The sequence below is a fragment of the Brachionichthys hirsutus genome, unplaced genomic scaffold, assembly GCF_040956055.1.
Source record: "Brachionichthys hirsutus isolate HB-005 unplaced genomic scaffold, CSIRO-AGI_Bhir_v1 contig_718, whole genome shotgun sequence".
Taxonomy (NCBI): Eukaryota; Metazoa; Chordata; class Actinopteri; order Lophiiformes; family Brachionichthyidae; genus Brachionichthys; species Brachionichthys hirsutus.
Window position 1 is genome coordinate 143,174 of NW_027180335.1, and position 26,395 is coordinate 169,568.

At 44.7% G+C, this 26,395-nt stretch overlaps 1 protein-coding gene across 1 annotated transcript; it reads right to left on the minus strand.

Moving 5' to 3' along the window:
* Positions 1 to 533: 533 nt before the first annotated feature.
* LOC137913565 (metal transporter CNNM4-like) lies at positions 534 to 24,687 on the minus strand. The gene is made up of 9 exons (XM_068757208.1): positions 23,274 to 24,687; positions 14,767 to 14,910; positions 14,422 to 14,556; positions 12,813 to 12,982; positions 5,822 to 5,918; positions 4,618 to 4,680; positions 2,604 to 2,675; positions 1,371 to 1,546; positions 534 to 785 (listed from the first exon to the last, which is right to left on the minus strand). The coding sequence occupies exons 1-9, from the start codon at positions 24,685 to 24,687 to the stop codon at positions 534 to 536; spliced, it is 2,523 nt and encodes an 840-aa protein (XP_068613309.1).
* Between the last annotated feature and the right edge of the window lie 1,708 nt (positions 24,688 to 26,395).

A 26,395-nucleotide genomic window follows, 5' to 3' on the forward strand; every position in this document is an offset into this window, starting at 1 on the left:
TGTTAGGAAAGCTGGGGGGGAGGGGAGGGGGTCTCCCTGAGTCTCTGATTCGGGACAGTGAACGGAAAATTCACACACATTTGAGAACGCAGACACACACCTAAGAAACTCTGAAACCGATCGCGTCGACAAACAAGAGAGGGAGGAGCTTCTGTTCCGGATAGACGGGGCCTTCGCGCGCAGACACGCTCACACTCTGACGGACTACCAAAGCTGAGTCACGGGTTTGACGCGAGCCTGTAAATGACGGGAAAAGTGGAAGTTCCCAAGATACACTTTGGTATGACCGCCGGGGTGTTTGGCTCAAATCCCTGCATATTTACACAATATGCGGGCATGGATCGTCCCTCGTCGCTTTCTCAGCTGCGCCAAGGCGAGTGTCTGCATCCTGCATCCCCATTAAGACACACACACACACACACACACACACACACACACACACCTCCCCTTCTGAGCATACATTCTATTATAGTAGTGCATACGTGCAAACGCGGGACTTTGGAGCTGGTGGGTGGGTGGGTGGGTGGAGGGGGTCAAACGCTGTTTTGCAACTGGCTGTTGTTGGGTGTCTGTGGGGAGTTCTGCTCATTGAGGAGAAGCGTCGTCTCGTCCGGTCCGTTCTCCGTAGGGGCGGAGTCCACACCCAGGTCTGTGATGGCGGTGTTGCCCGTGGCGAGGGGGGAGGTCTGACCCATGGGAGCCATGTTGTGCCCACTCTCAGGGGACTGGGGCGTGCTGTCCAGACGAGACGCCATCAGGCCGTTCTGGTACTGGCCCCGCGTGACCTGCAAGGAACGAGGCGGTGTCAGGATGACATCAAACATGAAGCTCGCTTTCTTTTTTTTTTTCCAGGGTACAACCTGAAGGAACATTTTAAATGCTAGGAGTCTGCTGTAATGCGATGTAAATGTTTAGAAGACTATATGGTAGCAGTACAATAGTTTTCAGCGGGGGACAGGCCTGGGGGACAGGCCCGAGGGGACAGGGGACAGGGGACAGGCCTCCGGGCTGAGAACTATTGTACTGCTACCATATATAATTCTCCGGTTATTAAAGACCCTCTAAACCCATGGAATAGTGTAATCAGAGGTTTCGGAGCGTTACACAACTTTCCCATATTTCAACTGTTTTTGTGTTGAGTCGCTGGATTAATAATCAGAATGAGAATATATTTACAAAAATCAATGACGTTGATGAGGTCCAAACGTAGATATAAACTCTGACTGTGTTCAATTGAAGCAAAATGTCAAAAGGGATTAGGACTTCATCACATTCTCTCTTATTAATGTTTTTTTTTTTTTAAATTCAAGGCCTTGCATATTCGGAAAATGAGAAGTTAATTCGACCGAGACTAAAATCTCACGACCAACCTTGACAAACTGCAGGTCGGTGAGGGCTCTAACGTAGAAGTCGGGCGTGTACTGCTGCAGGGGGGCGCTGTTGAGCTGGGTGTTGCTGCCGCTGATGGAGAGAGACTCGGTGCGGTCAGCTCCGCTCAGGGACGCCGTGCGGTTCAACCCACTGAGGTGGGACGGCGAACGGAACTCTACACACACACACACACACAGAGGGATGAATTAAACTAGAGCCAACAGGACATCCTGCTTGTATTCATAAAATAGGAAGCGGTGTTTCTCACTACAGAGAGTTGCAGTATGAACCTAACAACTATTTCTCAGTCATTCATGAATGAATGCCGCCATGATGCAAAAACACACCAGAGTAAGGAAGCCCTCATGAACACAATGTGCGGATTAGGTTTTAGGTGCAGGTTAAATCGATGATGCGACTGAATAGGACACATGAGCACGATGAAAGCAGCAACAGCAACAAACCAAAATCTGTGAGAACAGGCATACGGAGGGTTAATGGCGAGTTATTTCAAACGACTCCGCTGTACGTACCGCTTGTTTCACCATCACAACAGCGAGCGAGCCTGTTGCAGGTCTGTGCTCGTACAGATTCCTCACATATTTACAAAGCTGGAAGTATTTCCACCGGCCGTCAGCGAGCAGTTTAAATAAAGCTTATTGACAGAGGTGGAAGAAGATTCAACATCAGAATCCCTCAAAGTGAATTCCAAGGGAAGAATAAGTTGCTAAATTTAATCAGGCAAAACATCATTGTGGTGTAATTTTAGTTGCTATTACAGATTGATTCGTTTCTTTATCTATTGTTTGGCCAAAGAAAATATTTGATAAATAGTGATCGCCATATCCTGGCAGCAAGGTGACATCTTCAGACGTCGGTTGCTCAATGATACAGAACACTCTCATCCACGAAGCCAGGAACGGTTCATACGATGATACGATTGATCTTAACATCGTCTCCAGAGGGTTTATAGCGGCGAAGATAAAAGTAGAATCAACATCCAAGAGAAACCGCCGAAGATTGTCAGAACAGCCGTTGACATGTTCAGTCAACATGATGACATCATCACTACCGGTAATTACAGCTCGAATGCATCAGTGCAGTGGTTTTCCATCTCCATCACGACTAACACTGGCTGGCGTCGTCAAGATGTCGACAGGTTAGTTTTGTTGATTTCATCCAAAATAACACCATAATCTTACTGTATCACACACACACACATGCCTGTTTACCCGCCGTGTTATTACCGGTAGGTGAGAGTCTTCCAGCAGGGGGCCTCAGTGAGTCATAGGAAACTGTTTTACCTGGACAGGTCAACTAGTGTTAGCTTTCAACAGATTAAGCTAGGTATTTAATTATGAACATGCACGGCTAGTTCTTTAGCTAGTCGGTTAGGTTTCACTCCGTCATGCTGCGATCCTTGTTACGGTGACACACAAGACGGTGGACTTAAGCTCCAGCCGGCACCCTTCTCATCCTTTAGATTCAGTCGCCTTCATTTTGTTTTTCTCAAGGGATTTGACATTTGCTTGACAAAATAGGCGCTCAGTCAGTTTAGGTCATGCGAACTTCAGGATAAGTGATCTTTACAAGAGCTAAATCTAAATATTTGTATTAATCACTATGAAATTCACTGTTTGCATCACTGAAAAAGCAAAGATTTGTTTATTTCACACAGATACGAACTTCAGTGGCATCTCATTCTTAAACTATACGATTTAGTATGATATCGGTCGACCCTTTGCAGCTCTGACAGCATCACCTCAGTCATGTTGGAACATGAAGAGATCGCCAAACCGTTTCCTCAAAAGCTGAAGCATTAAGAGTTCCTTTCCCCCCCCAAAAAAACAAGTGGGTTAATGTTACCGGTGCGGTATGCACCAAACTTTAGGTACTAAGCTTAAATAAAAATAAAAATCATCTCCGTTCGGTTCTTAATCAGAAAAGTCGCCGACTGGAACTTCATGAAGTCAGTGGATTTAAAACAATCAATCTAAAGTGAGGCAAGTTAGTGACATCAAATGAAAATGGACAAGTGATGATTCCAATTCCAAAAACAATCCTCAGCGCACAAAAATCTCATAATGAAATGTTAATTACCAAAGCATTTTTATTGTCTTTATTCAAGAATGAGCGAGGACTGGGATTAGTTTTGTAAATGGACATTTTTATTGGTTGTACGTTTAATGAATGATGTGCTTAAATGTCATGTAGTTTTGAGAACTCTGGTTTTTACTACGCCATGAAGGATAGGACAACCCCCAGCATGGTGACAGTGATCTTATATCTTAATACTCATGTAAAACACACAGAGCGAGAAACGACTGCTTATCCTCTTGGAGGATATTCCCATCTCTGAATATATTTTGCTGTTGTCCTATCCTTCGGTATTTAAGACTTTAACTTCTCCGGTGACCATTTTCTACCCCGAAGTCTCCTACCAGTGGAAGAACAACTAATCTTGGCAGATGGGCTCTTTGATCAACCTTCTTCCTGATGAGTAACAACCTTTGTGTGCAAATGTGTCGGTACGTCAGTGAACGGCTCTGTCGTTCCCACATCAAAGACAAGCTCAGATTTTCATGTAGAGGAACAGAAGAAAATCCTGAGGCATTTAACAGACTAACATTTTTTTTTTCCCATTTTACTCCATACCTGCCACCACAGCATCAAATTGAATCTTCTTATCCTTCTTCAACTTACTCTTAGAAAATCGAATTCCTGATTACAATAAGACTATTGCGGTTTTGATGCATGCGTACCTGAATAAGAAGAAAATATAGTTCACACTTATTTCATTCATTTCAGAATAGCTGCTCTGACTCCCTCCTTAGCACCATCTACTCGCCTCTCTGCAATACTCATGCAAATAAAAGGTTGATTCAATCAAACCAGGTGTGACTGAGGTTGCAATGGTTGAAGAAAGAGCTTATTTGCCAAAAATAAATCTGCCCTTTAAGGGTAAATGTCTCACTCCTTATACTGAAACCTTTGAACATGCCTCCAGGGATGTCACAGCGTGCCTTTCACTCCGATGAGCACGACTTCAATATTTAATTTAAATAGCAGAACTATAATCTATCGTTTCGACAGGTGAAGTGCATTACAGGCTGTATTTTAGCCTTCTACAGATATCTACTGTTAGTGTGTGTGTAACATGTCAAAACTACATCTGGCTAATCATGAGCCAGGACGCCCCCCCCCCCCATTCACTGTGTTAAAGGACCCAGACATGCCGGAGTTTACCTGGCAAACGAGAGAACAGAGAAAACCTCTTAAAGGAGAGGTGGCGTGGACGAGGTGCCACCACTGAGAGGAGAGAAGGGGGGAGGGGGGGGGGGGGGGGATAGGAAGCACGGAGGAGGGTGGATGAAGGGTAAGGATGGAGAGTGAGTGAGTGAGATGTTGGGAGAGCCTTTTAAGCTTTGTATTATAATCGGCCCTTGGTGATGACTTGGTGATGAGATCATAATACAACAGCTTTAAGTCCAGCTGTTCCCACCTGGAGTAATAATACATTTCTGCATGCGTCCATTAGACATGTTCAACCCGGACTGATGTTAATATCATGTCTGACAGTGGCTGGAGACACAGATCAGGGACAGGATGAGACAAAACCACTGGAAAGCCGGTGCAGGAACACAACATGACAGATTACAGAGTTTCAGTGTGAATATCGTTGGTCGGGTTCTGGTTACTAAGGTGATTAGATCGATCATAAGATGCCGGCGAGAAAGAAGGAAGGAAGTCAAGTCATGAAATCAAGCTTCCCAACTCGATCCCTCTCGGTGGCACTTAAAGCGGTCAGCTGCTGAGCATCGGATGAAGAAGATGAGAGTGTAAAACGGAATCAGCCAGACAACATCCGTGTATTTTCCTTGTGTTCGCTTTGCTGAGACGACACGTTCTGTACGTGACGGTGGTGACGTGCCAGGTGGAGCTGGAACGCCACCCGGCACGATATCTTCACTGCAGCAATTTACACGCAGAAACCTTTATGAAAACAATACAGTGGCGTGTCCTAGTATAAGAGAACAGGCCCCTCCTCTGTGCTGTAGGGGCGGGGAATAAGATGGTGAGACAGCTTGAATTAAAAGTCCATCAGAGTTTATTACTGTCCAAAAAATAAGAAATACGGACGATCCACTATGTAGTACTATTGGTCTGTATGCTTAATCCATAATCTGGGTGTACAATCCCTGTCACATATTTAGTAAATTTAAATGTGTGCTAGGAATCATTAAAGCAGTTTTTATTTTAATTATTAACCACCAAATCTGTAAAAGTCCTGATTTACTTTCAGAATAAACATCAATTCATGCTTAGAACACAAATTATTGCAGCGCTCCCAGGAGAGGCGTCTGTATTCTTAGATTTTGTCACTAGGTGGAAGTACAGAGACACAAACCTGAGAGGAGAGGAAGAGGAAGAGGAGAGTTTTTGAACTCACCCAATGTGGGAGAACTGAGCGCCATGACGCCATAGAACGAGAAAGGTCCCGTTTCAAACTTCATGTTCTCGTTACCGGCCTCCACCTCCACTCGTCCCTGGCAAAAAGAAATAAAAGTGCGAATGTGGTGTGAGAAATGACATCTGTGACGACAGCGCTCACATCAATTACCAATTCATTGGCTAACGGTTGCAGCTCTATACAGACCTAAAGAACAAAGAACCGGATGGTAAAGTCTTGTAAAAATGGATAACACTGCCTTATCACCGTGACGTTCAATGTAATTGTAATTACACTCTTTGGCCTCTAGAGGGCAGTGCAATAACAGGACAGAACAAAGTGGCACATCATCATTCATTAATGATGATCATCTGCAGAGAGGCTGCGTTATTTGTAGTAGGAAGCATGTTTCCTTTGGCCCTGATTAGAGACCAGATTTCACTCTGTCAGGACTCGCACATTCTCATTTCAGTATGCGTGCATGAAAAAGACGCGACCAAATTACACTGAAGGATGAGGGACGGAGACATTGGAGTCAGAGGGGGGAGAGAGGGGAGGACAGAAGGGGGGTTAAGAAGGCCTCTGTGTTGGTACAGTCAGGTGACATGAAACGGCCTGCTGGAATGTGTGAACTGCAGCAACAACACAGGACAGTTAATCCACAGTGCCATCCCTCCATCCCTCCACGCTGCTGAAAGTGGAACAGGTGGTAAAATAAAAGGGGGACAAACAGGGAGCTTTACTACAGCCAGAAGAGCCAAGTCAGCTAAATATGTTTAATCCCAGAATATGCCAGGGTGGACAGAGAGGATTTGAGCTTGAAACGACATTCAAAGCATCATGAAGAAATGTGGGGGTTTTTTTCAGTGTACCATCCCATGTAAGGTTAAGAATTCATATCGGCATCGTTAGAGTTGGGACAAGAATAGAAACGTGTCTAATATACCAGTAATTAAAGTTAAAAGTAAAGTTAGGAGTAACCTAAGTTTGAAGAAACATTTTTTCCGTCCTGATTTCATTGCAACCTCCCGGAATGAGCCGGTCTGACGCAGTGACTCTTTACCAACATGAACAATCTGCTATTACAGACACTTGTGCTATTTTAAGGCGTGTGCCAATTTAGGAACCCAGCTTGGATATAACAGCGGGTGGGGGAAGCGGCTCCCGTCTCAGATGTTGTGCTGAATTAAGCTCACAGCATCGACCCGCGACGCTGCAGCACGCAGCTCATACGAGCCGTCAACGCCGACCAGGAGTGAAGACAACATCAAGCCCGTCTGACTGCGAGGGATGATTTATGTTCAATTCAATTGGCCTGATCTCATTCCTCCCGACACCCCACAGGCGGATTACTCTGTGATTCTATAAAGAATAAAGACATTCATGAACACAAACCCCTTTATTGCTTTCTGGGCTGGGGTGGGGGGGTACTGCCTTATTTGATCCATTTATTACTTTTTTTTGTCTATTGATGTATTTTCAGGTTGGTCGATAAAATGTCTTAACTCATGACAACTCTTTATTTTATTTAACTGTTAATAATAACATGACAAATGAGAGGAGCACCTGAACACACTGTTCAGTTCAAGGCTTGTATTCAGCAGTGCGCTCTCAACGCTGCTAATTTCTGCTTGTTAATTTAACATGCTTTGTTGGAAACAAAAGAACATTTGCTTAGTTTCTCCAGAAGTAAAAACCTATCTTGTCACGTTCTCCGTGTTCAGTCCAGATGCTTATTTTTGACCTTGCATTTTTAAAAGGTGAATCAGTGACAAACACATTTGCCTTGACGCGCTGGTCCAAATCCATCCTGTTGAAGGCGTTCACACCTGCTGCGTGCGACCAGAGGCCGCCGAGTAGTCAGAGGTCAAAGGCCCTGCTCAAAGACAAAGTGTGGCTAAAGGAGGCGCGGACATTCACTGCAAACCTCTGACTTGTCTACTTGGACAAACTAACCACCAGCATATAATACAAGCACGTCTGTCTAGGATTGTTGACCTCCTGATGTTTCTTTTGTAATCCCACCTTCATTATTTGCTCTATCGTTGCGTGACTTCTTCCTTTGATGCTTGAAGCAAAGGTTAAGCCTGCAGCTCCCTCCCACTAGTCACCTCTCAATATATGGTCACCTCTGTGAGGAGGCTGCCACTGGCTGGGGTCAAATACTTGACCTGTAGCGCATGCACAGAAAAACACTCACGCATGCCTTACAAACATGCAGCAGGCTGATGCCTGGTGATTTTTAGTCATCCACGCTGCAGCATGGCAAGTTTTTTGGGGGAGGGAGGAGAGACAGAACAAAAACAGAGGGAGACGGGAGAGTGGTGTAAAGCCTGCTAGTCGTCCCGTCAGACCAGTTTTCCCAGATCTGCAGCCTGCGAACACTTTGAACAATAACGTGCAGCAATGTTAGGTTTTTTCCTTTAAAAAAACAAACTGAGACTGAGCAGGAGCGACTCGGCAATAAAACCTGCTTCAGGCTGGAATGCAGACAAAAACGCTGTCAGAAGGTCAGCCGATGAAGACGAGCAACGCGAGTGTGCTGCTTGACAGTGGCAAACAACAATGAATTGAGCCGCACCTGTTTAACAGAAATACAGTCAGCTCCTTTATTTGGAATGAGATCCTCTCCTCGCACGTGAAATGTTCATCTCACTCGCTAGAAACAGGCGACACCACAGACTCCCAAAAGCCAATCACGCTTTTGTAATAATCTGAATGAAAATATGACGACAATTGAAATGACAAAGGATTATTGTTTGTTATTCCAGGAAATCAATCAAATCTAATCAAAACACACCCACACAGTAATTATAATATATATTTTTTTACATTGGATGATTTTCTAAATTTTGTTTGTCAGTTCTTGGCTCATGACTAGTTGCTTTTAAAACAAATTGTTAACATCCTTTACCCTGACATTTGATTACCTCGCCAAACCGTTTTCAAATCTCTAGATTATACTTCTGAATAGGATCATAAAATGAAGTATGATGATGCACATAAATGATATAATAAAGTGAAGTTTTATATATATTTAGGGTAAAAACCTTTGCAAACTCAGCCTGACTAGTGTGAAAGAAAAGGCTGAGACTTCAATAGGAACATCTACGAACACGGTGAAACCTGATGGCGAGCACGCTAACAGCCCCTCAGCCGATACCGACATTATGAGTCAAACACCGTCTGTCACCAACTTCTAACCCACCGCTGTGCTTCAGCTTCAAGTCCAGCCCGAGTGGGAGTTTACGGCGGCGTGTTTTTACCGGGACACGCGTCAAATGCCCACTGGAGGTTTATGGCGTTGTGATTCATGGACAATGTGAGCAAGAGCAAGAACTGCGTGTCTATCCATCGAGCGGCGCGTGTATTTTAAACGACCTCTTTGTGACCCTGAGCGATGATTCACCTGGATTGACTGCTAAGCAGGAAGGACGGACGTGTTGGAGGAGCTTTCAACCAATCAAGGTGAGTTCAGGTTCAGTCATCAAATCATTACAATAAATCCCTTAGCAAAATAAGAGCATGACTGCATTGCAATAAGTATAATTACAGTTACCGGTAATGATATTTTACTAGTGTAGATCTAGCTGTTTCGTTGCCATTACAATAACATAGCCACTAAACCATTTCTGGAGCTCTGACACATCCCTGTAATGAAGTCATGGAGGTAGAAACACAAACAAGCAGACAAGCTTTACAAAAACACTCAACATTTTAGCTAGATTATTAGTTGAAATCTTTTCATATAATAATCGAAAGAAAAATGCTTTTGTTTTTCGCTTTCAAATACTTCTAAATAGTCTGTGTTCTTTATTTTAACTGTCCGTCTGTCCGTCCTCCAGCTTGTATTTGTGTTAGTATCACGGTGTGTAGAGAAGTACAGTAGCTGTATCCCCAGAGTTTTGAGAACGTTGGAAGTAGAAAACAGATCACCAGGCTTTGCTCCCATGGACGTCCAAGTTAGAAGATGTTAGAAGTTGCATTTCCAGAGAGTGAAACTCCACAGTGGCGGATGTTGTCGCAGCCACACGTACAGGACTTAAGATGCCGGTAAACGGAGGAGATACTCAGACTGGCCATTCAGTTTGGCCTGCGTGCCACAGTAGTTCTCAATGAGGCGCAGCCATTTATTTGATTGCACACCGGTGCGTAACCCCGCCCACCCCCCCAAATGCAGGACAAAAAGTTCAACACCGGAGTTCTGTCTTGTTTTACCCACGATTCTCACGGAGACAAAAGAATAAACAGAACCACAGGAGGGAAAGTGAAGAGTATTCACAAGCCCAAATTATCTAAATTAAAATGATTACATTGAGGTGTGATTTGGACACACACACACACACACACATCATGGCTGTGCGTTTGTGTACCTAGTGTTTAGTGGTCGCTGAAGCCAAGAAACAGTTTCAGCAAAGTCATTATGTTTTTCTCTCTCACACACACACACACCTTTTAAGTCTAGGAATATTTTTTACTCTCCCTATGCAGACATTTTTCCAGCTCTCGCCCACAACAGGAAGAGCTGCTCACTAATATCTTCTGACTCAGTAATCCTGGAATGGAACAACGTCAAAGTTTCTCCAGAAGCCGAGGGAACCCTGTGAACGCAACCACCCACTGTGAGAATCTCACGGCAACTATAAACACGTAGGAATCACATCGCTCGTAAACCCAAAGTCTGCTGACAGTAACACACACACCTACACACACACACACACACACACACACAGTACATTCCGTCTGCCAGGTTTTGGGAGCCTCTGTAAATCTCCGGAGGTGTTTTGATCCTTTATTAGTCCCACAACAGGGACATTTCTTATTGTATTTGTAAGAGGCGATCGACAGTAAGGAACTGAGAGTCTGCTCGTTAGACTAGTTCAAATGTCAGACATTACAATATGGAAAAAGCATTAAAATAAAGATACTTCAAGTTGTGACATATTTATTTCCTGCAAAGGAAGCTATACTTCAGTTCTAACATGCCATAAATTGTATGAACCTCCTTCAGAATAATAAGTATTCGTATTAAGAATAGATACCAGAACAACTAGTGCCATATAAAAAAAATAAAAATCTCTTCATTCTCTCCCTTTCCAACCAAGCACTCCTGGAATGTAACAGCATAATAATGTCTAAAGGATAAATATGAGCGGCACACACAAATTCTAGACTCTACAGATTAACTACAGATTAATAATTCACAGTGACGTCTGCAGTGTATCTGTATGTACTAAAACAATATATTTAGTTTTAGTCCCTCTGTTCAAACTGAGTCATTGAATAGTTATCCTAATTTTCAGATTATTTTGAGAAAATTAATGTCAAAATATTTTTGAAAAAAGCTAAATACTGCTTCCATTTATATCAGAAATAAAAATCCCAGTGCATTCTTGACAGTCACAAATGATACCCGCATTCTATGTAGCCTGCAATGGAAAATTCCCTCCCTGGCGTGGCGACAGTAAGTGCCGCCCTCAGCGGATGATTCCACATGTGGGGTCTGTCCACAACCTCCTAAGTATCCGGCCTCCCACGGAGAAAATTTACCCGAGACCATCGGCAAGGAGAAAGTCGAAATGGTTCCCTGGATTATCGGATTCTGCTAATGACTGTTTGGAGACAATGACATTACAAACGCACGGGAAAAAAAACATCTGTGAAAGCGTGAGACGAAGACAATGAAATGTAAATTTCCCACCTGGTGGGATTTTAGTGCAGATAGAGCCGATGTTACTGTGTCGAGTGTGTGTGCGTACACAGACAGGAACCGTCAAGTGGAAGTGTGTTCGTGGGTTTGGACAAGAGGTGAGAATAGCGTCTCCCTTGACGACCGTCTTATATAATGCGGCTCAATAAAGAGAATGTCCTTCAACACCACCACTGTCCTTCCATTTGTCTGAGAGAGGTCACAGCTGTCTGCAAACTCGTTCACACATTATTAAGGAGCCGGCTTTATTTGGAAATGCCCTCCCTATTTTCTGATTGGCTATCCTTTACCCTGATCAATCTTTCCGTGCATCCTTGTGCTCCTGGGCTGGTTCCATTTCTGCAGTTTGCAAGTCATCATTCTGACTTTGGTATGATTGGGAGCTTCATGGAGTAAAAAGGGACACGAGGAACAACACATGCAAACAGCATCTCGATAGAAGTTTTGACGCTACATATTACAAAGCGGCTTTTGTCCCAGTTTTGCTGCTGCAGTCGCTTCTTCCCTAAAAGTGCAGGAATATTTATTTACCAAATAGTTAACACCAAATCGTTCTGGCTTATGTGGATTTTCCCACTCTGTCCAGACAACGCACGCATATACGAAACGAGCAGGTTAGCGGCCACGATGGCTCTTAAACCTTATTTTGCTGTTGAACCATTCATCAGTGACCACCATAGGTTTCTTGTGTGATTAAGACTGCGCTTGATCCTTTGAATCATTTACACTTAATGCAACCAAATTCGGTTTAAGATTGACAAAGTGAAAGCGCTCAATGACCGAGACGTTGAGTTGGGACTGTGGTGTGACTCCTGCTGACCAACCTCCAGTACGTAAAGGGGTGAACTGCATGTTGACATATTCCTACATACAGCCGGACCTAGTGACCTAACATTTATCGGACAACCTTCAGACATCAGACATGCTTCTGACCCCTTCACTGTAAATCATTCACTTAATTGCTGTTAAAACTTTAAGAAAAGTTAGAGTCAATAAAGTCAATGCTTTCGATGTGATTGCTGTACAAAGAGTGCACAACAAGCGCATACTGTATCGCTTTGATTTACGCTTACCCTTGATTTAACACGTTTTTAACGACAGTAAAACCATTTTAATTTCCCCATGGAGGTTTCACTTCTGCATCACGGCCCTCCACCAAATCTGATTCCTAAAGCCCTTAAAGTATTTGTAATCTCCTTACGAAGCTGACTGTGACTTTTGAACTCCCGGTGTTTTTAATACTTTCTTGATTGTTCAAATCAATACTAATGCCCCACGCACCTGCAGGATGAGAACAAAGTAGTCGACAGGCTTTCCTCTCTGGTAGACGTAGTGATGGGTGGAACGCTTTTCACTTTCACTGAACTTGATCTCCTGGATCACATCTGGATGGCGGAGGATTCGCAGAAGCACCTTGTCTGAGATCTGAGATGGGCTGAACAGACTCACCTCTGCCGGGAGAGAGAGGAGGGCAAGCAGGTACAGATTTACATTTAGAGTATTAACACGTTCTTATATGTAGATCAGTTCAAATGCAAGTATAACAAAACTACAGCAGAGTGCCAGGTACTTCCTCAATGTAAAACAATGACGGTGCCTTTTTCTGTATTACAAACATGACAAAGTAAACTGCATAGACTTACAACAGAGGATAAAGTTAACAGATACATGACCCAAAATCTTTTCCATATAATTATCAGTATCAGAATCCCATACATGAAACTAAAAGTGGGGGGAACGACAGAGGGAGTTGTGCTTTGTTATATGCATTTTTAGTCACAGGGAAAAAAACATATTGCCAAGCGAGTCGCTCTAAAATAATGCAGCCAAATTAATAAAACATGACAATGATCACAGTTGCAATGATATTCTTAAGAAATCAAAATCAGTCAGTCTTCTAGCAAAAGCCAAGTCCTCCATATGGTTCATGTTCCTTTAAAAAACTAAATTAAGTGCATCTTTTACATTCTGCATGGCTGGTTTGCTGCAATCAGGACTCCACCCAAGCTGAGAACAAAGAACACGGCAAACAAAACGCTGTGCAACACACAGTGAGAGGTGAGCCATAAATGTTCAGCGTTGTTCTCCAAAAGACAAAGAGATTCCTCTTACTCTGGTCTCCGAGTTTGTGAAATAAGTCAACAAGTTAAACTGGTTCAGTAAAAAAAAAAAAAAAAGATATCATGTTTGAGTTTGTTTTTTTACTCAAAAACAAATCTACTGACCAAACAACATAGAAACCCTTTGAACTTATGGACTGCGGCATTCATTTATGATGCAGGAAACTCATGTCAGATATAATCTAAAAAGAGCCGGTTAGCGATCAATGATTTGAACCAGAGTAAAAAGGTAAACTTTAACTTCCACGAATTAAATTCCTGAGTAACGAACCGAGGCAGAAAAATGAAACGTTAATCGTGAGTCAACAAACAAAGTCAACACACGGCGGCGTTTTGCCAGCAGAGCAGTGGAATTTGGCTCCAGCGTCTGAGACCAGAGGTGCTACGTAATGCTAGCAACAGCTAGCGCCACCTGCTTCTGGCAGTGTGTCGGCCAACTCTCTCCACACTGCACACACTGCAAAATGTTTCCGAGTGCTTTGCAGCAGCGTTAAGGGATGGCGTCCAGTTGGCTCAAGCCCAGTGTCTTCTCGTGGCGCTGAGCAGAGGCAGCGGTACTGATTGGGTCTTACATTTAGACCTGCCTTGCTCGTCAGTCGGGAAAATTCTCAAAATCCAACGTGCCCGTCAGTCTGTGGGCATAACGGTGTTGCGGCTACGCGACAAAGCTGAATGTTCACATGCATATTTTTAAGTTACAAGCTTAACCTACCGGATGTTTTAGCAATACTATCATGATTGACTGACACCTGCATCGGACCTTTGCTCACCTGTAGCCAGGAAGCGATGGGCGGCCAGCAGCAGCTGAGGAGACACCTTCACTTTGGATTCACTCTCATGCTTAAAGGCAGAGAAGTCTCTCTTGTTCTTATTGGGGGCCACCTTTTTCCTTGTTCGGTTGTCCACTAAACACAGATAAATAATTCACTGACAAAAATACAAAGAACCTACATTAAAATATATGTTCACATAAATAGTTTTTTTTAATGGAATAACAGAAAATATTCTTCTTAAAAGTATTATTATTGTTTAACTAGATGAAAACAGTCTTGCCTGTACTGCAAGTAGTACATAAGTTCACAAGATACTGCAAATAGAAGCAAAGCTGGACTCACTGTAAAGGTCGGATTCATCCAGAATCTCTGACTTTATTATCTCCTCGATGACGTCCTCGAGAGTGACCAACCCCACGACCTCGTAGAAAGGGTCACCCTCGCCCTCGTTGTTGACCTTCTGCACAATGGCCAGGTGGGACTTTCCTGTGGCAGAAAGACAATCAAAAGAGGGATTTTCAGGCGAGCGCTCCATCAGTTCATCACAGACAGGTTGAAGGAGTTCATCTTGTTCGCCGACCGACCACACCGGTCATCGTTTGCCCATTCAGACACAAACGTTTGGGATCCGTTGGTTGAGCACAAAACCTCTGATGTTCCCACGAACCGCTCTATAACCCGAGTTAAAGCTGGCCAAGCATCTTTATCTAGTATCTACCATGTCTACATGTCAGTATAGTGAACACAGGGGTACCGGTACTACAATATACATTTAATCCAAGTACACATAATTAATATGCATTGTGTACCACCACAAATGAAACAGCCACAACATATCACTAGTTTAACTTCGCTGACGGTGTATGAGGTAGTGTTTTTGATCAACCGGATTTATCAGACTTTATGGACACAAACAGAAAAATGACGTGGAGAGAAGACAGAGCAGACAGCCGACCGCCAACGTTTGCTCTTTGCTCTGCTTTAAATGGACATTTCACTTGGACAGGGTGGAGACACATGACTGAACATGATGCAAGGCTAGGCTGATGAAACCACATCAGCCCAGCCCAGCCCAGCCCTAATGCCGACCTATAAAGTCATCTCTAGCACCAATCAGATGGAAACTGTGAGCTGCATTGCTCCTGATGTAAGTTCCTGATGCGTTTCTTTTTTTTTTGTCATTTCCTGCTCATTTTTGCATGCGAGGTAAATATTCATAACACCGTCTCACCCTCGTTTTTTTTTAAAATCTTTATCAGCATACAATTTGCTCTAATTCACAGCTTTTGTTTCTGCTGGTGCCGCAACATCCAAGCATAGCATGACGTTTTTCCATCTTTGAGAGCAGCTCTGGTCTGAAAGTAGCCCTGTTACTGTGTAAAAGTTGTTACAGCTGGGGTTGGGTCTGGACTTTGGCCATGAACGTTACAGTATAACACAAAAACACACATATGCGAACTAAAGACACACACACGCACGCACACACCGAAGTGCAGATGGACAATGGGCAGCTGCAGACTGTGTACAACCTCAGCTATCTGAATCATTAATAAAGAGATGGAGTCACTCTTAGGACATATGCCCCCCCCCCCCCCCCCAAACCAAACAAACACACAAAGCACATATAAGTACACCAACAACTTGTTAGCATGGACTGTTCAGGCTGACTCATTCCTATATATAGATACATTTTATTCTCACACTTACGAAAAATAAATGGTGATTGGACTTCTGCACCTTCAAGCTGCTACATGAGGCCTCACACTCACCCATTCACCCATTCACACATTCACACACACACCCTAAAGTCAAGGCAGAGGATGAAACAAGAGCAAAGAAGAAGTACGGGCAGAAAAACATCATCAAACACTAAACACCGTTTGCACAGATCGATGAGATAAATAAATGCAGAGTTGCAGCAGGAATGGCATCTGGCCTAAAAAATTAAACACGCAAACAACCTTAAATAAGAAGGTTGATTTGTTGAGATTTAAAAATGGCTCATACGACCAAAAATCACAAGATCAAAAGCTATCAGTGTTCTGTCTTTGTGTGTGTCCTTGTCGTCTGCCTTTGTGTCCTGGCTAAGTGGACACTACTGGCACAATAACTAAAAACACACTCCTCACATTCCTGGTTTTACACCAAGAATAGACACTTTGAGGAATCAGTTTCCCACAGAGCTGGAATTAAAGCGGAGTCTGTGACGTGGGGCAGCCGTGCTGTGTATTTAGTCTGGACACATAACTATAGCAGGTGAACAACAATCACTGCGTACGAAAGAGTCCAGGAGATCATCGGAGCTGATTTATTTTGTGTTCCCAACACAAAATAAATATTTAAAGACAAATCATTGACATGACATTCGTAGGAAAACGAAGCAGACCTCTGACTAAGCATCTAAGCATGGACTTCCATGGGATTCAGCTTCCCGCACATTGCAGACAGGATGCCTCAGGGATTTAACCAGATGACAATTGATGGCTGACTTGCTCTGAGAAAAGCACAAAGCCCCGTGCGAGTCCCAGGACCGTCATCGACAGCCATAAACGAAAGTCAGTCTGTAAATGTGTAAACATGATTCAGCAAAGAGCTGTGCTGACCTTCACACTGTTAGCGGTGGTAACTGAGTCCTGTTACTGAACAGTCCTGGTTTCTGACACCCCCCCCCCCCACACACACCCAAACCAGCCTTTCACTGTCCTGACAATCCACCGTCTGCTTTTACTTCAAACCTCTGAGTGCATTCATTAGGAGATCATCCTTCACTCCAGACAAGATCCCTGCAACAACAAGGTGTGTGCGAGAGAGAGAGAGAGAGAGAGAGAGAAACTGACCCCTCCCTGCTGTGCTGAGTCAATATTTCAGAGGAAGTCTGACCCGGGGGGGGGGGCATACTTACCCCCAGTTACCGGAGAGTCATTTCAATGTCTGTTGAGTACACACACAAAATGACACTAACAAACACACACACACACACAGACACACACACACACACACACACACACTACAAGAAAGTTCAACCCAGCACACGCTGCTTCCTGACCCACCAGCTGAGTCTACAATTAAAGCCCCCAGTCAGCCCGCTCCCTTGTGTCTCCGGCTGCTGGTTTTCAGTGTCTGAGTGCAGTGCAAGCGTTCCAGACTCAGACACAGAGCACACACTCCTGCTACTCATCAAAGTTAGAATACGACACGCCAGGAGAGACCTGCGCTCCCTTTCTGCAGCTACAGGGAGCCGAGTTCACTGTTGTTGATGCCGCTTGGCTGAAATGTCCTAGAATGTTTTGACTCATCTGATCTAGTAACTATATACACACACTTGTAAACACACACACACCCTGCTGCTCGTACGGTAATTCATTTGATGCATTTCATGGTTCACTTGAATCAACCGTAGACCTGTTTGCTGTGTCGATTCTAAAACAGACTGAACAGACAGAATCCATTTTATCTGTTTGTTTGTTTTTAAGTCTATTTCTTTATTGCTTCTGCTGCACCCTGTTGTACTGCTTTTAATGTCTGATGTAAAGCACTTTGAATTGTCTTGTACACAAAATGTGCCACATAAATAAAGTCGCCTTGCCTAAGAGAAAAGGTTATCTGTTAAAACAGGAACCAAGAAAAATGCTGACCTTCGACACAACCACTAAACTCTGCTGAGCTGCAGCTTCTCGTTTCTCATTGAATATTGTGAATCCGCCCGTGCCGTGTTTCAGCCGATTACCGTCACACAACTTTTACTACGCGATTTCTTCATCCTCTGTTACGTGTACTCGTCGGTGCTTTACTAGTCTTTGGACTCGGTTCGTAGCCGGACAAGTGACCTTCCAAACCTGTTTCTCCGCGCCCTGGCTGCTCCTTTAGCAGCCTGCCAGCTTGCACACGTGTTGACATGAAACATCCACTGGCTACAAAAGGGTGAGGATGATGAGTCTGTATGGGAAAGGAATGCCGGACGCATACCGCCCGTGCACAAAACACAACTGGCCAGCCACATATCAGCGGTGCTCGTCACTGCCACGGCCTGCAAAACACGCACACTGTGAGGGCAGGAAACAAAGACGCAAGCGCATACGAACACGCGTACCCCTGTGCAAATACAATCCAAGCAACCAAAAACAAAGGCCTGGGGTGCGGAACGGGCCAAACTCCTCCAACCCGTTTTAAAGCTAAAACTACGGCTGATGCTCAGACTGAAATATCAATATTAACAAATCTTTTTCAACCTAGAAGAAAGTGAAAACAGGATTAACTCAACATTCGCTCGACAATCTGAGGAATTCATTGTCACGGTGCTTCATAATGCTGCAAACAGGCCCGTGTGGCGTCCGGAATCTTGTATTGTTTAGTCAAAGCACACTGTCAAGTTAATGTTTCCATTTAGCCGCTATTATATTCTATACATTTATCACAAATACCTTGTGAATCACATCTTCTGGCCTTTTTGGGTTGATGTAGAATGAAAATGAAGAAGCTGTTTTTTGGTGTCGGTTTCATATTTTCAGACACCCAGCCAATACGATTGTACGATTACACAAAGCAGCGAGTAGCGAAAACCCAGTTGGAGCTTGATGGCTGCGTCGCCCTGTCGTTCCTGCCGAGCTGCGCCCTCCTGCTGACTGATATCGCAGCCTGGAAGTGTTGATGCAACACAAACATCACATGCACACTACGCTGAGGTGACTGCAGCCGCACCATCAGCACTCGAAGCTACAATGGTGGCACAGGAAGAAAAGAAAAAGGCAGCCGACTCGAATGGAGAGAATCAGAGAGCAAAGTGATCTCCACACGATACCATGAATGCATCACTATACTAGGTGACATGTTTGAATTCAGCATGAACGCTGAGTGCTTGCTCAGAAAAACTGAAAAAGAAATCTGCCAACTCCATCCCTCTCCTAAAATACGTGTTACAATCGGTAAATGCAGAGCAGCATTTCTCCACCGATTTTCACACAGCACATTTGAAAATGTAGCAGAAACTCAAGTCACTCCAGTCTGAAATGAAAACGTACACTGTGCATATAGGAGCTTTACTTTTTTAAAGATGATTCCAAAATTAAAGAAGAAATAAAAACGTTTTATGCCGAAAATAAGACATTTGCCACAGACTAAAATCAATCATGTCGGTTGTATGAAATCAGAGCACAGTGGAGATGAAAGTCAGCTGATGGACGACATTTACTCTGTGACTCACCTGAGGGGTTGTCTCTTAAAAACAGTCAAACGCCCGTTGTCACACAAACACACAGACGCTTTTCAGAGCCGGCTGTTCAGTTTTAGGTTCAAAACTAATTAAAAACAAAAACTAGGAGGCAAAGTTTATTTAAATTTTGTTAAAACTAAAACTAAAGAGAGGGTGATGAGGGGAGAGAGAGCGACACATCCATCGCAAAAAAACCCAGAAGCGTGGAGATCCTGTGACAAAACTCCTGTCAGGCTGAGGTCGGGTAATCTTTTACCGGCATCTGTAAAACTCTGTTATTGAACTCTCAGAACTGAGCTCACAGAGAAACTAGCATTCATCTTAAAGACTCGGGTTCAGCCAGGATTTAAGTTGAAGGATGCGTTCACAAATCAGATTAGGTTAAAGTTGGATTAACAGTTCAGGAATGTAAGGCATCCTGGTGCAACTGCTGTGAAAATGCAGTCTAAAAAGTGTGTACACAAGGAGTGTCACCCATGAGGTAGAAGAGGTGTGTTTGATTGTGAGCGTCAGGGTACAAAGGTTGCAGAGGCTTACAGAGAAGCAGCAATAAAGACTGTCAATAAACAAATACACCAGAGACAGACATGATCCAGTCCCTTTATGCTCACTGCAGCAGGTGCATTGCAATTCAAACATCCCACTCACCTCACTGGGTGACAGGTACACTGTAAAATACGCAGAAAAACCCAAAATGTATTGCTGTGTATTAATATCACACAGGGATGTGTCGCAATGAAATCTGGCAGAAATAAAACATGACTGCACAGATGCAAGAAACAAATTATTTATGAATGGATTTACCTGACAAAAATAAAATATGAAACGTCACAGATGTCCTGAGCTGAATTGACAACCTCCAACCGACACTAAATAATTCCTATCCTCACTCACCAACTGTCTTCATGATAAACAAGCTCCTGCTTTACTCCTGGTAGGGGTAAATGCTGGCAAAACAAAGGGGCAGGCACAATGGTGGAACTCGCTTATCACAAGTCAAAGCAAGGCATCAGGACAAGGATGGACAGCACAGTCCACAGCTGGATGGACGGCACAGTCCACAGCAGGATGGACGGCACAGTCCACAGCAGGATGGACGGCACAGTCCACAGCAGGATGGACGGCACAGTCCACAGCAGGATGGACGGCACAGTCCACAGCTGGATGGACGGCACAGTCCACAGCTGGATGGACGGCACAGTCCACAGCTGGATGGACGGCACAGTCCACAGCTGGATGGACGGCACAGTCCACAGCTGGATGGACGGCACAGTCCACAGCTGGATGGACGGCACAGTCCACAGCTGGATGGACGGCACAGTCCACAGCTGGATGGACGGCACAGTCCACAGCTGGATGGACAGCACAGTCGTGCAGACGTGCTTGCATTCAAGATTCAGGTTTTCGGGGTCAAGCAGCCACATTATGAGGGTCAAACGATCATGGGACAATTGCTTTTGGGTGCAGTAACATCAGGAGGACATTGGTCTGCCGCGGCAGAGTGTTGTGCGCCGAGTGCCGACCGTGGTAAGCGTGACTGGGTCTCAAAGGACGGGTGGGCTGGTCCAGATAAATCAGGAGACAAGCCATAAAAGCACAAATAGAAGACGAGCTGGTCCATTCCTCCATCCATTTCCTAAGCAGTTTATTCATATTTATTTATGTTGTATAGAATTTCCTTCAGGATACATGCAGTCTATCTATCTCTGCACTATTTGCTCACAGTGGAACCCAGATACACGGACAGAGCCTGTCCTCCATGTTCTTGATCATTTGTAGTTATTATTTATTTGTCGTCAGAGACCACAATGAAGTAAATCAAGTGTCCAGCATGCGTGGATTTAAGTATTCTAACAATAATCCTGTGAGATAAAATAATTGTACATACACACATATATATATATACTGTATGAACCTTACATGACATGAAATATATCATTTTCTATTTCAAATAATAAATAAAGCTGGTTTTTCCTAATGTCTTGACGTCTGAAGTTTTACTTCCTGCAATGAGAGTCACTACAACATTAAAGTTTCATCTCATCTAATAAGGCCACAGCGTCGAACTGCTGAAAGGTCACATCGTGTTGACGGAAAAGGTCATCGGGTACACAACAAACACACGCAAACAAACACACACTGAGGCAGGAGCATCAGGATACACGGCGCCGATACCTTTCATTCCAATCTATTCAGGACTAAACATGCGCCTCTTAAGTCCAACGCCTTGGCTGAGAGTAAATCTGAGTAATGTAGCGCACAAACTAAAGAAACCTATGCGTGCACACAATGCCTCAGTTGGATTCCATCACCATGGTAACTGATGCCGAGCACCGACAGAGAGGAACTTTGAGAAGCGAGCGGGGAGTCGGGTCAGAGAGGAAGCAGGCGACTGGAGTCGCAGCATGGAGGCCGATCCTCTGGGGTAGCTGTTTAACTTAGAGTACATCAAACACGCAGAAAGTAATTACTGTACTGCATGTTCCTGTTAAATAGCAAAGATCCAAGCACTAAAGATTTCTCAACACACTTGTTGATAGGTAGACGGTGAATGCGTGTGTGTAGCCGGAACTGGGAGATTTAAAAAGCAGCCAAATCAGAAAAGTGTAAAGCTGCTGGACTTCAAACCATTCATGACAACAGCCAGACCACACGGGGAACTACCGTCACTGCCCGAGGATTTCAGCCGTGAGAGGCTGTCTCTATCACAATAACCCGCACAATGACGGGAGCACCGGTAATCACAAGCGCTTGGAGAGCGACGCTCCAGAAAGACCATCGATCCGTCACTCCTCACTGCTCAGAGCGGAGACGCAGTCAGCTTGTGTTTGTCTTCTGTCCGTGACCTTGAGATGGGATGCCTGAGAAAGGAAAAATAAATCCCAGTAGGGGACGACGCCAGTGCGTGCACATCTGTGCTTGTGTTACGCGTGCATGTGTGCTGAAGGAGGAGAGTCAGCAAAGCAGGAGAAGGAGAAAGAGAAGCGAAACCCGGAAGCGTTTCTGACGTCACAAAGCTGCTTCCCAGCAGCTTTAAATGAATAGCGCCTTAGCTTCTTACCTCTGCTAACCTTAGATTTAGGTTTCTTGAAATGTAAACCTATGATCAGTCGCAACACAAAGGAGCCTGAGCAAAAGGCCGCGTCCTAATGAACGGTTGAGACGCATAATAATCACGTCAAATATTACGTAACCACCTCATCTTTAGAATCCATGTCATTCAAACAAACAAACAAACAAAGATGGCTGCCGCCTCGGGCCCATCAAGGCAATCTGCTCTGTGACGCGACGCGTCAGGAAGCGTTTCCCTTTCTTCACAAGTAGTTGTATTTGTAGACGATGCTCAGAACGCTCCACTTGTCGTCATGGTGATATCTGCGCTTCTGTCTTTGTTTTACAAACACAATCGATCAAGGCATCAGATGACAGACGCTTATCTATACGCTTGGCCCACGGCTGAAAGAGGTCAAAGGTCAGGCTCGGCTCTGACCTCTCTTTAACAGATGTCAGGAAAGTCCTCCTTCGTAAAGAGGCACAATCAAACCAAATCCTCTGAGCTTGATAAGTAAAACGAGGATCTGTCGTCACCGGGTGAAGGTGCCTCGAACTCGCAAAATAACACGTGAAAATCCCCACAAACCTTTCTTGAACTCCTCCAGCATGGAGTCCAGCTTGGTGTCGTGGAAGACGAAGTGGACCGGGTGGTTGTAGAACTTGGTGATGGTCTTGAGGGTGGTGCAGTCGTCCGGGTCGACGAAGGCCAGGTCCTTGACGAACAGGACGTCCACGATGTTGGAGCGCTCGTGCTCGTACACCGGTATCCTGGTGTAGCCGCTCTCCATGATCTCGGACATGCTGTTGAAGTCCAACACGGTGGCGCTGTGGATCATGAAGCAGTTCCCGATGGCCGTCATGACGTCCTCCACCGTTTTGGTCCTGAGCTCCAGCGCGCCTTGGATCATGTTGAGCTCCTCCTTCACCAGGTCGTTGTACGGCTCGGTAACTTTCAGCATCTCCACCAACTTCTCCCGGTTGTACACGGTGCCGATCTCCTGGCCCAGCGCGCAGTCCAGCAGCTTGCTGATGGGCCAGGACAGCGGGAACGTCAGCAGCATGAACAGCTTGGTGACCAAGATGGTGTTGGCTCCCACGGCCAGCCCGTGCCGGGAGCACAGCGCCTGCGGGACGATCTCGCCAAAGATAACAATGCCCACCGTGGAGGCGACCACGGCGCCGAAGCCGGAATTGGTGAGGTCGTCCAGGAGGATGGTGAGGGTGGTGTTGACCAGGACGTTCCCGAGGAGCAGCGAGCAGAGCAGGTAGTTCCCCTTCCTCCGGATGGGCTCGATCTTCCGCGCGTACTTCTTCTCCTTCTCGGTGCCGCAGCTCTGCACGATGCGGAGCTCCATCGGGTCCAGCGCCATCAGCCCCAGGTTGAGGCCGCTGAACATGCCGGACAGCACCAGCAGGAAGGCGATGATGATCACCTGCAGCCAGATGGGAAGCAGGGACTTCTTCTCCTCCACCACCCGCAGCCTGCCGTCCACGTCGTGGAGCAGGAACCAGGCGGGGTCCTTCTCCTCCTTGCCCAGGACGCACAGGGCGAACACCTTCACCACCTCGCTCTTCCGGAGCTGCTTGATCTTCAGGCTGATCGCCCCGGACGTGTTGTCGTTGCTCACCTCCATGGACGGAGACATCACTATGTCTTTCGTTAATTCGGAGCAAGTCCTGTTTAGAGGGAGGATGATTGCGCCGAACGCGTCATCCTCTTTATCACTGGCGTAAAGTTCCGCGAAGCCGATCAGCTTCCAGCTGTCTGGAGACAAGTGGAGTCCGTAGAACCTGAAGACCGCGTCGCTGCCCTCGGTCACCTGGATCACGCCTCTCTCCGTGGTCGCTGCCGAAGCGTCGCACTTCTCCAGCCTCATTCCGAGTATCCGGGTGCTCCCCCTGGACTCCGGGACGCCCGCGTCGGCCTGCCTGCCCGCTAAAACGCACCAAAATAGCAATAGAGTTAGCGTAAACCTCCGTCCGCTCGAGTCTATCGCCATGTTTGTTTCGCTCTCTGCGAACAGGGGAACTGACGTCACCTACTCGTTTCCACAAGTACGCCCCCCTCATTTGCATACCTGCATGCCTCTAATTCAGCCAATCAGCAGCGTGAACGTCATTCATAAAGAAATTGACAAAGCCCCCTGAGTTTAAAGTTTTAAGGCGTTCTGATATTTTTTTCTTTAAGGTCGACGAGCAAGAGTATTTTTATTTTGTATTTTTTAATTTGAAATGTTATGCCTTTAAATCCTGATTAACTAAAGGATACTTTTTAGGCTATTTTGGAGCTCATACATTATTGAAACTGAATTTATAGGCGCTCATTCATTCATTCATTCATTCACTCTTTATATATATATATCTGTATATGCTATATAAAGTGTATATAGTATAGTATGTTAATGGTAAGGATATAAATGAATGATACTTGCTTGAGAAGAACAAAGCCTCCGAATTATTTAGCGATAACTTGGTTTAAAATAAAACCCCGCTATATAGGGTTAAAGATAACGAACTCTTACTGTGAATAAGAACCACAGTCATTTTGAATGTTCTTTCCCTTTTTCAATTAGGCTTTGCTATACAGTAAATGTTTTTAGCAGGAGCAGAGCACCATCCTATGGTCAGATTGTCACATTGCAACCTGATGCAGCCGGTGAATACAGCGAGAAAGTATCTGACCTCTGAGAATGATAATCAGTTACCACCAAAAGGTACACCTGGACTCCGTGTAGAGATTTATCTTGGAGTAAAAAAAATAAAAATCTAGGTGCAAAAGATCTCTCACAAAAACAACTGAAGGTGTGACAGACGTTTGTTAAAGAGCTGTTTAAAGGAGAACAAAGGAGAGCTCGGTCCCACCTATAGGTTCCATCAGGCAGATGACAGTCAATGGCAAGCAGTATTTAATTATTTGTAAGGTACACACCCTAGAACCACTTTATTCACTTTTTAATTGCACCTCCAGCAGAGAGCTCAATAACTTGATAACATTGTGATATCAATATGAGGCACTAGAGGACAGCAGTTGAACCTTTAGCATAAAAATATTTCACTTAACATCATGTCAGTGGGTGGTTTGACTGGTTATGAGCAAAAGAACACCACACAAACCACAGCCACATCAGCCAGTGATAGTGATCGTGGTTTCACACCTGAGTAGATTTCTGATATTCTTTTCTTCAAAAGCAAAGATTTTCTAAAACTGACACATCCAGGTTAAATCGGAGTTCGGAGCAGGCCAAGAATAAGATTTACTGTGTTCTTACATCTTCAAACGTTCAACTAAATTCTAAATGTCTTAAAAGTCTTTGAGCGCCGAGAAAGAAAATAAACCCAACAGTTGACCTGTTAATTGAAAAATAATTAAGCGTGCTTTAAATGTTTATTTGTGTAAAAGTTGATGTGGCAAGCCGAATATACAAAATCCCACCAAGCCTGAATGCACCACAGCACTGCTGGTGAAAGTGTCCCACCATATGTGAGCTAACATAAAAAGAGCAATGCTCCAGTAAAGAACATCAGATGCCACTTGCATCTCAGTCCTCTTGAACACGCCCGAGCAGGAAACTTGCTGTGATTGTGCAACACTGTCGAACAATGGCAGAAATCTATTCATTCATTCATCCATTCATTCATTTTCCAACCGCTTTTTCCACCACTGGATCACAGCAGTCAATGGGCGAGAGGCAGGGCACACCCTGGACA

Bases quoted from the DNA above. Each gene is read 5' to 3' on its own strand.
- LOC137913565 (XM_068757208.1), bottom strand. From the start codon at position 24,687: ATGGCGATAGACTCGAGCGGACGGAGGTTTACGCTAACTCTATTGCTA. The intron at 5,919-12,812 runs GTGCGTGGGGCA...TCTTTTTGCCAG, and splicing joins ACTTTGTTCTCATCCTGCAG to GGACGAGTGGAGGTGGAGGC. The intron at 1,547-2,603 runs GTAAACAGGCAT...GTGTGTGTGTAG, and splicing joins TACCGGTAATAACACGGCGG to AGTTCCGTTCGCCGTCCCAC.